The sequence below is a fragment of the Anolis sagrei genome, chromosome 7 (genome assembly GCF_037176765.1).
Source record: "Anolis sagrei isolate rAnoSag1 chromosome 7, rAnoSag1.mat, whole genome shotgun sequence".
Lineage (NCBI taxonomy): Eukaryota > Metazoa > Chordata > Lepidosauria > Squamata > Dactyloidae > Anolis > Anolis sagrei.
The window spans coordinates 17,615,690-17,628,665 of NC_090027.1; the positions used below are offsets into that span (position 1 = coordinate 17,615,690).

General features: G+C 43.9%; 1 protein-coding gene across 3 annotated transcripts in view; it reads right to left on the minus strand.

The window, feature by feature from the left end:
- ROBO3 (roundabout guidance receptor 3) overlaps window positions 1-12,976 on the minus strand; it is a 385,628-nt gene that overhangs the window by 75,639 nt on the left and 297,013 nt on the right. For all 3 annotated transcript variants that reach the window (XM_067470700.1, XM_067470699.1, XM_067470701.1), the window contains exon 7: window positions 566-690. In XM_067470700.1, coding sequence (XP_067326801.1) covers window positions 566-690 — 125 coding nt within the window. The remainder of the gene's footprint in view (window positions 1-565; window positions 691-12,976) is intronic.

Sequence of the window (12,976 nt, forward strand, 5' to 3'; positions counted from 1 at the left end):
CATCAGTAGAAATCAATTTCCCAGCAGCATTTTGCAGAGTAATAATTTCCCACAATGCCTCTCTTGCATGGACACAATAGCTCCTTTAACTCATTGCGCCACTGCAGCTCCATCATTTGAACTATTGTAAACCACTTACAATAGTCCCTGGTGGCACAGTGGGTTAAAGTGCTGAACTTGTTGACAAAAAGGTTGCAGGTTTGAATCCGGGGAGTGGGGAGAGCTTCCACTGTCAGCCCCAACTTCTGCCAACCTAGCAATTTGAAAACATGCAAAATGTAAGTAGATCAATAGGTACCGCTCCGGCGGGAAGGTAACAGCACTCCATGCAGTCATACCGGCCACATGACCTTGCAGGTGTCTACGGACAACACCGGCCCTTTGGCTTAGAAATGGAGATGAGCACCACACCCCAGAATCGGACATGACTGGACTTCATGTCAGGGGAAAACCTTACCTAAGCCACTTTGAGTCTCCATTTGGAATATAAACAGGATATAAATACAGCAAGAACATACACAAACTTACATGTATACAGTAGCCAAAATTATCATCCTATACTTACTTGACTCCCTTCCTTTTGCCAAAACACAGCAGGTGGTGGGTTTCCTTTAGTCTCACATTGAAACGTCACTGTTCGGCCTTGGGTTACAATTTGATCCCGAGGACGGGTCACTAATTGAGGTGGAACTGAGAGAAAAGATGAGATGGAAGAAAGAGAAAGACAGATTAACCATGATGATCATAAAGCATCCCCACTCTTGGTTTAGATTCTACTTTGATTTCCCAGATTTTGTGGAAGAGGTCCTTTTCTGTTATCACTGTCTATTTCACTGTCTATTTCTCTGTATACAGTACTCCCCTTGTTCCTGTGCTCAAATTATTCAACAGTCACATTCAGGGATTGATTCTCTTTTAACTTTGCTCAAAAAGCAGGGGAATTCCAGGCAAGAATAAATCAGGGCTAGCCAACACCTCCCAAAAAGGATTCCCCCAGGCAGTAACAAGCCAGGCCTTGAAACTGCAAGGTCATTAAATGCTAATCAAGGTGGCAAATCACAACATTTACATGTGTCTCAAACAGACAAGAGTTCTTTCTCCCACTATGAACTTTCCACAGATATATAAACCTAACTTGCCTAGTTTTTAAGAGACCTCACAACCTCTGAGGATGCCTGCCATGGATGTGGGTGAAACATCAGGAGAGAATGCTTCTGGAACATGGTCATATAGCCTTGAAAATTCACAGCAACCCTGCCATATACTAGCAAGTGGAAAATTTCAACAGAAAGGAGGAAACCATGAAAATGAACAAACTCAGGCTACCAATATTTTTAAAAAACTCTAAAATCAGGACAATAAATAAAGAACACTCAGAAAACAAGGGAATTCCAGACAGGAAACAATCAATGCCAAGTAACATATCCCAACAAAGAATTCCCCAGTAAGGAAGCAGCCAGGCTTTGAAGCTGAAAGGCTATTCAATGTGAATCAAGATCATCAATTACAACATTCATATTTGCCTCAAACAGACAGAGTTCTTTATTTCACCTTAGACATTCCACAGATCACTTGCCTAGTTTCCAACAGCCCCCTCAACCTCTGAGAATGCCTGTCATAGATGCAGGCAGAACGTCAGGAGAGAATGCTTCTGGAACATGGCCATACAGCCTAAAAAACTCACAGCAACCCAGTGATTCTGACTATGAAAGCTTTCAACAACACTGAGCTAAGAGTCTAAATTTGTGCCTGGTTATATCCTATGGTATTGATGAAGTACTTCCTCATTCTTTGTATGCTTGCTGGAAGTTTTTATGGCATCATAAATTAGCCTCCCTACATAAGCGGTACCTAAATTTCCTACTTGACAGATGGAACTGTCTTTCGGGCTGCTAAGGTTGACAGCAAGCTACACAAAGTGGTCGGAAGTTCACTCCGACGCAGGCTGGCTTCGAACTCATGACCTTTTGGTCAATAGTGATCTTAATGCAGCTGACTCCCAGCCAGCTGCACCACAACCTGAAAAACCCATAGCAACCTAGTGATTCTGGCCATGAAAGCCTTCGAAAACATTAAGCTAAGGGTATAAATTTGTACCTGGCTATATCCTATGGTACTGTATATTAACAATGCCTAGTTTTACTTCATGCATCCCCATTGGTGCAATCCAGAAGGTTTTAGAAACAGTACTAGCCAGAAGACTTTGCAAAGGAAATGATAAAAAGAGGATGATTCAAAACTTGAATAAAGAAAGAGAAGACGCAGCATTAAAAAGGACTGCTAGCATACAAATGTCCAAAATGAGGCAGAGGCAGACAAGAAAGGAACAAGTTCCCAAAATCGGTCACCTGACCAAAAATAATGTCTTGGATTTAAATTTCTCCCTGAACACTTCTGGCTGGTTTAGATTTCCTCCCTCTGCACTCAATGCAAGATAAATGGCATTGGGGGATGGTTTATAAAAAATGGAAATCGTCTGCCTTATCTCCTCTTCTTTGCTCTTCAAGCTACCTAAAGCAGCGAAAGAGACAATAGGCAGAGCTGTAAAGAATTTATGGGTCACTGGGCTGCTCTAAAAAGGAGCTTCAGGTATGCCATTGTCATGCTGATCACCGCAAGCTTCACTTTAATGAAGTTGGAAATTGCCAGGTTACCCGCATGTCAAACCAGGAGGGGTGAGTGTGCCTGCTTTTTAGCTCTCCTACCCGTCCCCCAAGTTGTCTTTCCATGCTGAAAGAAAAGAAAAGCCTGCTGATGTTTAACATTTATTGATTGGCACAACAGTGGGGCAGAGGAGGGAGAGATCGACATGGCTAGGATTTGAAATTGGAAGCTGCCCAGGCCCAAGGTGGTTTCTCCTTCCAGTGCTCAGGCTGGCTGAAAGTCAAACTGTTGAACTGCAGAGAATGGAAGGTAGAAAGGTTTATGAGACTGCTATCTGCTGCCAGATGCCAGGAACAGAGAGTGATTACGCCTGACAGTATTTACCAAGAAACTGCCAAATTGGGATGGACAAAGGTTTGGCTACTGGAAACAAATTGAAACTGAATCCAGACAAGACAGAGGCACTCCTGGTCAGTCGAAAGGCCGAACAGGGCATAGGGTTACAGCCTGTGTTAGACGGAGTTACACTCCCCCTGAAGACGCAGGTTCGCAGCTTGGGTGTGATCCTGGATTCATCGCTGAGCCTGGAACCCCAGGTTTCGGCGGTGACCAGGGGAGCATTTGCACAACTAAACCTTGTGCGCCAGCTGCGCCCATACCTTGGGATGTCTGACTTGGCCACGGTAGTGCACACTCCGGTTACATCCTGCATAGATTACTGCAACACGCTCTACGTGGGGTTGCCTTTGAAGACGGCCCAGAAGCTTCAAATGGTCCAGCATGTGGCAGCCAGGTTGCTAACAGGAGCGGCGCTCAGGGAGCACACAACTCCTCTGCTGCATCAGCTCCACTGGCTGCCAGTTTGCTACCGGACTCAATTCAAAGTGCTGGATTTAGCCTATAAAGCCCTAAACGGTTCCAGCCCAGCCTACCTATCCGAATGCATCTCTTCCTACGAACCCTCCAGGAAGTTAAGATCATCTGAGGAGGCCCTGCTCTCGATCCCGTCTGCTTCGCAAGCACGCTTGGCAGGGACGAGGGACAGGGCCTTCTCTGTGGTGGCCCCTCGGCTGTGGAACTCCCTGCCTAGGGATATTAGATCAGCCCCCTCCCTCCTGACTTTTTGGAAGAGAGTAAAAACCTGGCTCTTCGAGCAAGCATTCGGAACCCCGGAATAGTCAAGCTTGAGATGGAGAATGACCCAGGAACGGTCAAGATGATGAAACGGATGAGGATTGGAATGAGATGATATAGCTCTTTTTAAATTGTTATTGTCTTTTTTGTCTAAATGCACTTAATTGTTTTGCTGTTGTATTGTATTGATGGCATCGAATTGTGCCGATATGTAGACCGCCCTGAGTCGCCTGCGGGCTGATATGGGCGGGATATAAGTGATGTAAATAAATAAATAAATAAATAAAGGCAATATCTGTGTCCACATCCTCCTGCTTTATGCTGAGATCACCTAAGGCTCCATGTTTGAGAGTGCTGCCATTGTTGCCTTGTTGCTTTTCTTTATAGCCCACTGTTCTCTCAACAAGAGACCCAAAGTAGCTTGCAATGCAAGTTTTTTAAAAACTGCAAAAACCATATGTGGTGCAAAGCCAATTTGGACCCTGTTTTGCAAAAAAGCTACAACATAATTAAAAAAAATAAGTTTAGCAATACATCCAATTCAAAGCCTTAATTTAAAATTAAAAAGTGAGGTGGAACAAGTAGATAATCAGAAATGGGCTGGAATTCGAAACTAATAGCAGTTGTTGTTGTTCATTCGTTCAGTCGTCTCCGACTCTTCGTGACCTCATGGACCAGCCCATGCCAGAGCTCCCTGTTGGCCGTCACCACTCCCAGCTCCTTCAAGGTCAGTCCAGTCACTTCAAGGATGCCATCCATCCATCTTGCCCTTGGTCGGCCCCTCTTCCTTTTACCTTCTACTTTCCCCAGCATAATTGTCTTCTCTAGGCTTTGCTGTCTCCTCATGATGTGGCCAAAGTACTTCATCTTTGCCTCTAGTATTCTTCCCTCCAATGAGCAGTCGGGCTTTATTTCCTGGGGGATGGACTGGTTGGATCTTCTCGCAGTCCAAGGCACTCTCAGAACTTTCCTCCAACACCACAGTTCAAAAGCATCTCTCTTCCTTCGCTCAGCCTTCCCTAAGGTCCAGCTCTCACATCCGTAGGTTACTACAGGGAATCCCATGGCTTTGACTAGGCGGATCTTTGTTGCCAGTGTGATGTCTCTACTCTTTACTATTTTATCGAGATAGCAGTACATGTGAAAAAGATCTTGAAGTCCTTGTGGACAACAAGTTAAACATGAGCCAACAATGTCATGCAGCAGCTAAAAAAGCCAATGAGATTTTGGCCTGCATCAATAGTAGTATATTGTCTAGATCAGGGGTCCTCAAACTAAGGCCCAGGAGGCGAATACGGCCCTACAAGGTCATTTACCCGGCCCTCGCTCAGGGTCAACCTAAGTCTGAAATGACTTGAAAGCACACAACAACAACAACAGCAGCAGCAGCAACAATCCTATCTCATCAGCCAAAAGCAGGCAAACACTTCCCATTGAAAAACTAATAAGTTTATATTTGTTAAAATTGTTCTTCATTTTAATTATTGTGTTGTTTTAAAGTGTTTTTTTTTTTGCAGTGTTCATAGGAATTCATTCATGCTTTTTTCTAATTATAATCTGGCCCTCCAACAGTTTGAGGAACTGTGACCTGGCCCTCTGCTACCCCTCTATTCTGCCTTGGTCAGACCATACCTGGAATCACACTATGTCCAATTCTGAGCACCGCAACTGAAGGGAGATGGTAACAAGCTGGAACATGTCCAGAGGACGGCAACTAAAATGACCAAAGGTCTGGAGAATAAGCCCTATGAGGAGCGGCTTAAAGAGCTGGGCATTTTTAGCCTGCAGAAGAGAAGGCTGAGAGAAGATATGATGAGGGCCATGTATCAAGATGTGAGGGGAAGTCATAGGGAGGAGGGAGCAGGCTTGTTTTCTGCTGCCCTGGAGACTAGGATGTAGAACAATGGCTTCAAACGACAGGAAAGGAGATTCCACCTGAACATGAGAAAGAACTTCCTGACTGTGAGAGTTGTTCAGCAGTGGAACTCTCTTCATGAGGTGGAGGCTCCTTCTTTGGAGGCTTTTAAACAGAGGTTGGATGGCCATCTGTCAGGGGTGCTTTGAATGTGATTTTTCTGTTTTTTGGCAGGGGGTTGGATTGGCTGGCCCATGAAGTCTCTTCCAACTCTATGATTATATGGTTCTATGATTCTATCACACTTACAGATGTGCAAAGTGGACATATGGCACTAATAACCTGATTGTACCAAGCACCAGGGTTTTCTTTTTTTGTGACAGGAGCAAATTGAGAAACTGCAAGTCACTTCTGGTGTGTGAGAATTGGCCGTCTGTAAGGACGTTGCCCAGGGGATGCCTGGATGTTTTTGATGTTTTACCATCCTTGTGGGAGGCTTCTCTCATATCCCCGCATGGGGAGCTAGAGCTGACAGAGGGAGCTCACCCGCACTCTCTCTGTATTCACACCTCCGACCTGTTAAGTCTTCAGTCCTGCTGGCACAAGGTTTAACCCACTGCACCACCGGGGGAAAGGAAGGGGCCTGAGGCTGTTAGGAATGGTGGGAGTTGGAGTCCAAAATACCTGGACGACTGAAGTTTGCCCATGCCTGAACTAGCCTTTCTAAGGATTCCAGTTAGAGTTACAGAAAGCTTGAGGACTTCTTCAAGGGAAAAATATAAACAATGAAGGCTCCCCACAGTTCTTTGCATTACAGAAAAATTAATCGCTGGGGGAAAAGTCCCCATATTGTCCCAGAACTCACACATTTCTGTAATACTATCCATGAAAGTAACATTTTAGTGTCTCGTGAGTTGTTATTGGCATCTTGGGATGCTCAGGTGCTTAGGGTATTTCCTTCCTTGATTTTATCTTCCCGATATGTGTGGCATGAGCCCCATGGGATACCAAATCCACCCCCTCCTTCCACAGATTTCAAATTATCAAAGCTTGAGGCCTGGGTCATTTTGGCAAGTGGGTGTTTGAGTTTGTAACTTGAGGCTTTGGGTCATGTTGCACTCCCTACAGCGTTAAGGAGCAATTGCTTTTTCGGACGGCCATAAATTCTCAAGAAGAGAGGCAATTTAAATAAAACAGCAACCTGACAGCCTTTCCTTGGGGTCCAGAAAAGGCCAGCTCTCTTTTGCCAGAGGTCAGGCTTTGTCCCCTGTGGCTAGTGCCATGGTTAAGTGATTGGTGAAGGTGGGGAAGTTGTATGTGCATATGTGGTTGTGAAGCATGGAAAGCCAGCAGCAATAAGATGAGCCATTGCATAGTCACTGCAATGGGAGATCAGCTGCCTTAGGCCAATTCTGCATAGAGTATGAGCGCAGGAATTGAGAGATCCATGCCTACGTGTGTCTGGATCAGCGTTTCTCAACTGGGGATTGGGACCCCTGGGGGGTGTCATGAGGGGGTATCAAATGGGTCACCAGAGTCCAACAGATAATACAGTATTTTACAGTATCATGGGAGTTCTGTGTGGAAAGTTTGGCCCAATTCTATCATTGGTGGGGTTCAGAATGCTCTTTGATTGTAGGTGAACTATAAATCCCAGCAACTACAACTCCCAAATGTCAAGATCTATTTTTCCCAAACTCCACCAGTGTTCACTTTGGGCATATTGAGTACTCATGCCAAGTTTGGTCCAGATGCATCATTTTTTTGAGTCCACAGTGCTCCCTGGATGTAGGTGAACTACAACTCCAAAACTCAAGATCAATGCTCACCAAACCCTTCCAGTATTTTCTGTCGGTCATGTAATTTCTGTGTGCCAGATTTGGCCCAATTCTATTGTTGGCGGGGTTCAGAATGCTCTTTGATTGAAGGTAAACTACAAATCCCAACAACTACAATTCCCAAATGTCAAGGTCTATTTTCCCCAAATTCCACCAGTGTTCACATTTGGTCATATTGAGTATCTGTTCCAAGTTTGGTCCAGATCCATCTTTCTTTGACTCCACAGTGCGTTTTGGATGTAGTTGAACTACAACTCCAAAACTCAAGATCAATGCCCACCAAACCCTTCCAGTATTTTCTGTTGGTCATGGGATTTCTGTGTGCCAAATTTGGCCCAACTCTATTGTTGGTGGGGTTCAGAATGCTTTTTGATTGAAGGTAAACTACAAATCCCAAATGTCAAGGTCTATTTCAAATTCCACCAGTGTTCACTTTGGGCATATTGAGTACTCGTGCCAAGTTTGGTCCAGATGCATCATTTTTTGAGTCCACAGTGCTCCCTGGATGTAGGTGAACTACAACTCCAAAACTCAAAGTCAATGCCCACCAACCCTTCCAGTATTTTCATGCCAAGTTTGGTCCAGATGCATCATTCTTTGACTCCACAGTGCTTTTTGGATGTAGTTGAACTACAACTCCAGAACTCAAGATCGATGCTCACCAAACCCTTCCAGTATTTTCTGTCAGTCATGTAATCTCTGTGTGCCAAATTTGGCCCAATTCTATCGTTGGTGAGGTTCTGAGTGCTCTTTGATTGTAGGTGAACTATAAATACCAGCAACTGCAACTGCAACTCACAAATATCAAGGTCTATTTTCCCCAAACTCCACCAGTGTTCATATTTGGGCATATCAGGTATTTGTGCCAACTTGGTCCAGTGAATGAAAATACATTTTGCATATCAGATATTTACATTACAATTCATAACAGTAGCAAAATCGCAGTTATGATAGCAATGAAAACAATTTTGTGGTTGGGAGTAACCACAACATGGGGAACTGTATTAAGGGGTCGTGGTATTAGGAAGGTTGAGGAACACTGGTCTGGATGCAGACAGAGTGACCTCTGATCTTTCCGAGCAACAGCTTGTTGTCTTGGTCCTTCCACCTGCTTCATAATCAAATCAAGATGGAAATGGGCAGGAAGGAAGGCAGTAATTTTTGCCTCTTTGGCTAATGATTGCCGGGAAAGCCCCCTTCCCAAGTTTTCCTTTCTTTCTCTCTGTGACGCACACACACCAGGCATCACTTCAAAGCCTGGCGTCTGGATGATGGAAGGGATATTGTGATTCAGGAAATTCATGACTGCCGCCCTCCACCACAGCCTCACCCCGGTTTTGCCTTTCCCACTTCAAAGGGACATAAAGATAAAATGAGGGCAAGAATGACCTTGGGCGCCCGAGGAAATGTTCATGCTGCCCACAAATCCAGCCTGCAGATAAGAGATGATGGTAGAAACAGCCACTGCAAGATCTCCCCATCTTCCCCGGGGCAGGAAATTGAACTGCTGTTGCTAGTGGCTCACAAAAGAATGAAAGACCAGGAGAAAGTAGCATTTCCTATCATCTCCCCATGTACCTCTGGGGCTATTATCTTCCCTGCTACAAGAAAAGAGATGGCTTTGTCCTGGGGTGATTTATTAGCCAAAAACAAAGGCAGGCAAAACATCACACAAAAAAGGAAACCAGATCTGCCAAGAGCACTGCGCTCCTGAGAAAAAAGAGGACACCGTTTTCAGGCTGTTGGGGAGATGAAAAACAGACAAATGTATGGGAGGGATGTAGACCTCCCTTCCCAATATTTTGACAGTGGGATACAGGAACTCAACTACTTCATCACACTAGTGTTTCTCAACCTTCCTAATGCCGCAACCCCTTCATACAGTTCCTCATGTCATGGTTTCATTTATTTGTCGTGTCAGGGCAACCAGTCAATTGTATTACATTTCTGACAGAACAAAACAAACAAACAAACAGAGAGACAAAACACAAAATTTGCAAGTTTGGTAGTTGATTAAATGTCCTTTGACCAGTATCTGGCCACTTGGAGTGCTTCTGGTGTTGCTGCAAGAAGGTCCTCCATTGTGCATGTGGCGGGGCTCAGGTTCCATTGCAGCAGGTGGTCGTTGGTTTGCTCTTCTCCACACTCCCATGTCGTGGATTCCACTTTGTGGTCCCATTTCTTGAGGTTGGCTCTGCATCTCGTGGTGCCAGAGTGCAGTCTGTTCAGTGCCTTCTAAGTTGCCCAGTCTTCTGTGTGCCCAAGGGGGAGTCTCTCATTTGGTATCAGCCATTGGTTGAGGTTCTGTGTTCGAGCCTGCCACTTTTGGACTCTCACTTGCTGAGGTGTTCCAGTGAGTGTCTCTGTAGATCTAAGAAAACTATTTCTTGATGTAAGTCGCTGACGTGCTGGCTGATACCCAAACAAGGGATGAGCTGGAGATGTTTCTGCCTTGGTCCTTTCACTATTGGCTGCAACTTCCCGGCAGTGTAATTTCTCCAGTGGTGTAGGGCGCCGACACCCTGTGATAATGCGGCATGTCTCATTAAGAGCCACATCTACTGTTTTAGTGTGGTGAGATGTGTTCCACACCGGGCATGCGTACTCAGCAGCAGAGTAGCATAGCGCAAGGGCAGATGTCTTCACTGTATCTGGTTGTGATCCCCAGGTTGTGCCAGTCAGCTTTCGTATGATATTGTTTCTAGAACCCACTTTTTGTTTGATGTTTAGGCAGTGCTGTAGGTCAGAGAATGGTCCAGAGTGACTCCCAGGTATGTGGGTGTGCTGCAATGCTCCAGTGGGATTCCTTCCCAGGTAATCCTCAGAGCTCGGGATGCTTGTCTGTTCTTAAGGTGAAAGGTACATGTCTGTGTTTTAGATGGATTAGGGATCAGTTGGTTTTCCCTGTAATAGGCAGTTAGAGCACCTAGAGCTTTGGAGAGCTTCTGTTCTACCATCTCAAAGCTCCCTGCTTGAGCGGTAATGGCACGATCATCAGCATAGATGAAATTCTCTGTCCCTTCTGGCAGTGGCTGGTCATTTGTGTAGATGTTGAACATGGATGGAGCGAGCACGCTCCCCTGAGTTCTTCTGTTTCCACCATCTGCTTCTCTGGCCCTTTTGACAGTGGGATACAGTAACTCAACTACTTCATCACACTAGAGCAGTGTTTCTCAACCTTCCGAATGCCGTGATCCCTTGATACAGTTCCTCATGTCGTGGTGACCCCCAAGCATCAAATTATTTTTGTTGCTACATCATAACTGTAACTTTGCTAGTATTATGAATCCTAATGTAAATATCCAATATGCAGGATGTATTTTCATTCACATTTGGCACAAATACTCAATATGCCCAAATTTGAATACTGGTGGGGTTGGGAGAGATTGATTTTGTCATTTGGGAGTTGTAGTTGCTGGGATTTATAGTTCACCTACAATCCAACAACAACAACTTTTTATTTATTAGCCAGTTGGCCTTATCAAAAACAGGCAGTGCAAACACAACATACAGCATACGTCCGGTCCTCTTAAAATAGATTACAAATATATAGGAATTTATCAATTTATCACCTACAATCAAAGAGTATTCTGAACTCCACCGATGATGGAATTGAACCAAACTTGGTACACAGGACTCCCATGACCAACAGAAAACACTAGAAGAGTTTGGTGGGCATTGAGCTTGAGTTTGGGAGTTGTAGTTCACCTGCACCCAGAAAGCACTGGATCTGGACCAAATTTGGCATGAATACTCAATATGCTGAAATGTGAACACTGATGGAGTTTGGGGGAAATAGACCTTGATATTTGGGAATTGTCCTTGCTGGGATTTATAGTTCACCTACAATCAAAGAGCATTCTGAACTCCACCAATGATGGAATTGAACCAACCTTGGCATACCAAACTCCCACAGACCAATAGAAAACTTAGAAGAGTTTGGTGGGCACTGACCTTGAGTTTGGGAGTTGTAGTTCACCTGCACCCAGAATGCACTGTGGAGTGAAACAATGATGGATCTGGATCAAACTTGGCATGAATAGAGGCTCCTTCTTTGGAAGCTTTTAAGCAGAGGCTGGATGGCCATCTGTCAGGGGTGCTTTGAATGCAATTTTCCTGCTTCTTGGCATGGGGTTGGACTGGATGGCCAATGAGGTCTCTTCCAACTCTATGTTATATTAATTGTATAGTTTTATTTGCTTGTTGCTTTGTTGTTTTTACTGATATGTTGTTGGGCTTGGCCTCATGTAAGCTGCTCCGAGTCCCTTAGGGGAGATGGTGGCGGGGTACAAATAAAGTTTATTATTATTATTATTATTATTATTATTATTATTATTATTTGTAAACTGGTATTTTAACCATGCAATATTGTGTAATACTTGTGTTCCCTCACTAGGTGACAGTATAGAGTAAACCAACTAGAGCCAAACAAAGAACTAGACTTCAGGGATCTGCCCATTCATGACCTCCACATATTCCATCTTCTCTCATCATTATTCATGACAGGGCGGAACATGCCGTTCCAAGTGATTCCAGAAATCACTCAATGAAAAACCAGAAATGCAAAGATTTGGGGTTGGCTTCAAACTGTTAAGAGACATACTCACCAATGTAAGTTTCAAAGAGCAATGTACTGGTAAGACAATTATGTCATCAAGAAGATATTACTATATAAACTCAGTATCAGGTACCAAATAGCCATTCAAAGAGCCAAGACAGAATTATAAACATAGTAAGAGACAAGACCAAGGGCCATTAATACAAATATTGGCAAGTTTTACAAACATAAAAATGGCGAAATGCAGTCCAGTTCTTAATGCAGCAGGATTCTGAAATTATATATTAAAAAAATCCCAAAAGGCTAAGAATGCAATTCTATACTATATTATACACACTTACCTGGAAATAGGTTTTACTGAAGATAATAGGACTAACTTCTGAAAAACTATACAGGGAACTGAACTGTAATTTAAGTCACTTCCAGTACTGGATTTGCTACTTAATTGTGCTTTACTGAAAGAGAGTCGGAAAAAAAAATTGATTTTTCTAATTCGATTTAATTGGTAATCGATTTGATCTAGACACAGCCTTCTGTAAAGTAAAAAACCCCAAAATCACATGCACAAAGCTGACCCTCATCCTTCCCAGCATGCAGCAGAGGTATGAGATGAAATGAATACTTACGGAATGGGCCAACTGGAACAAAGAGAACATATGAAAAAAACAAAAAGCACGAGATGAATTGGATCAAATTAAGCTGGCATGAATGTTTAAAGTGTCAATAAGAAAAAGATGTCCAGAATGAGGAGAGGAGGGGACCAGAGCCAAACCTGGATGGATCTTAAAGTGATATTTGCCAAACCATGTGAAGTATCAATAAACTGGATGGCATTCAGAGATTTCCTTCCCTATGGAGACCTGCAAAAACTGGAAATTCCTTTCTAATGCTGTGAAACCTTCCTATCGGAGCTAGAGATTAAACTATGTATAAATATGTGAGAGGAAGCCACAGGGAGGAGGGAGCAAGCTTGTTTTCTGCTTCCCT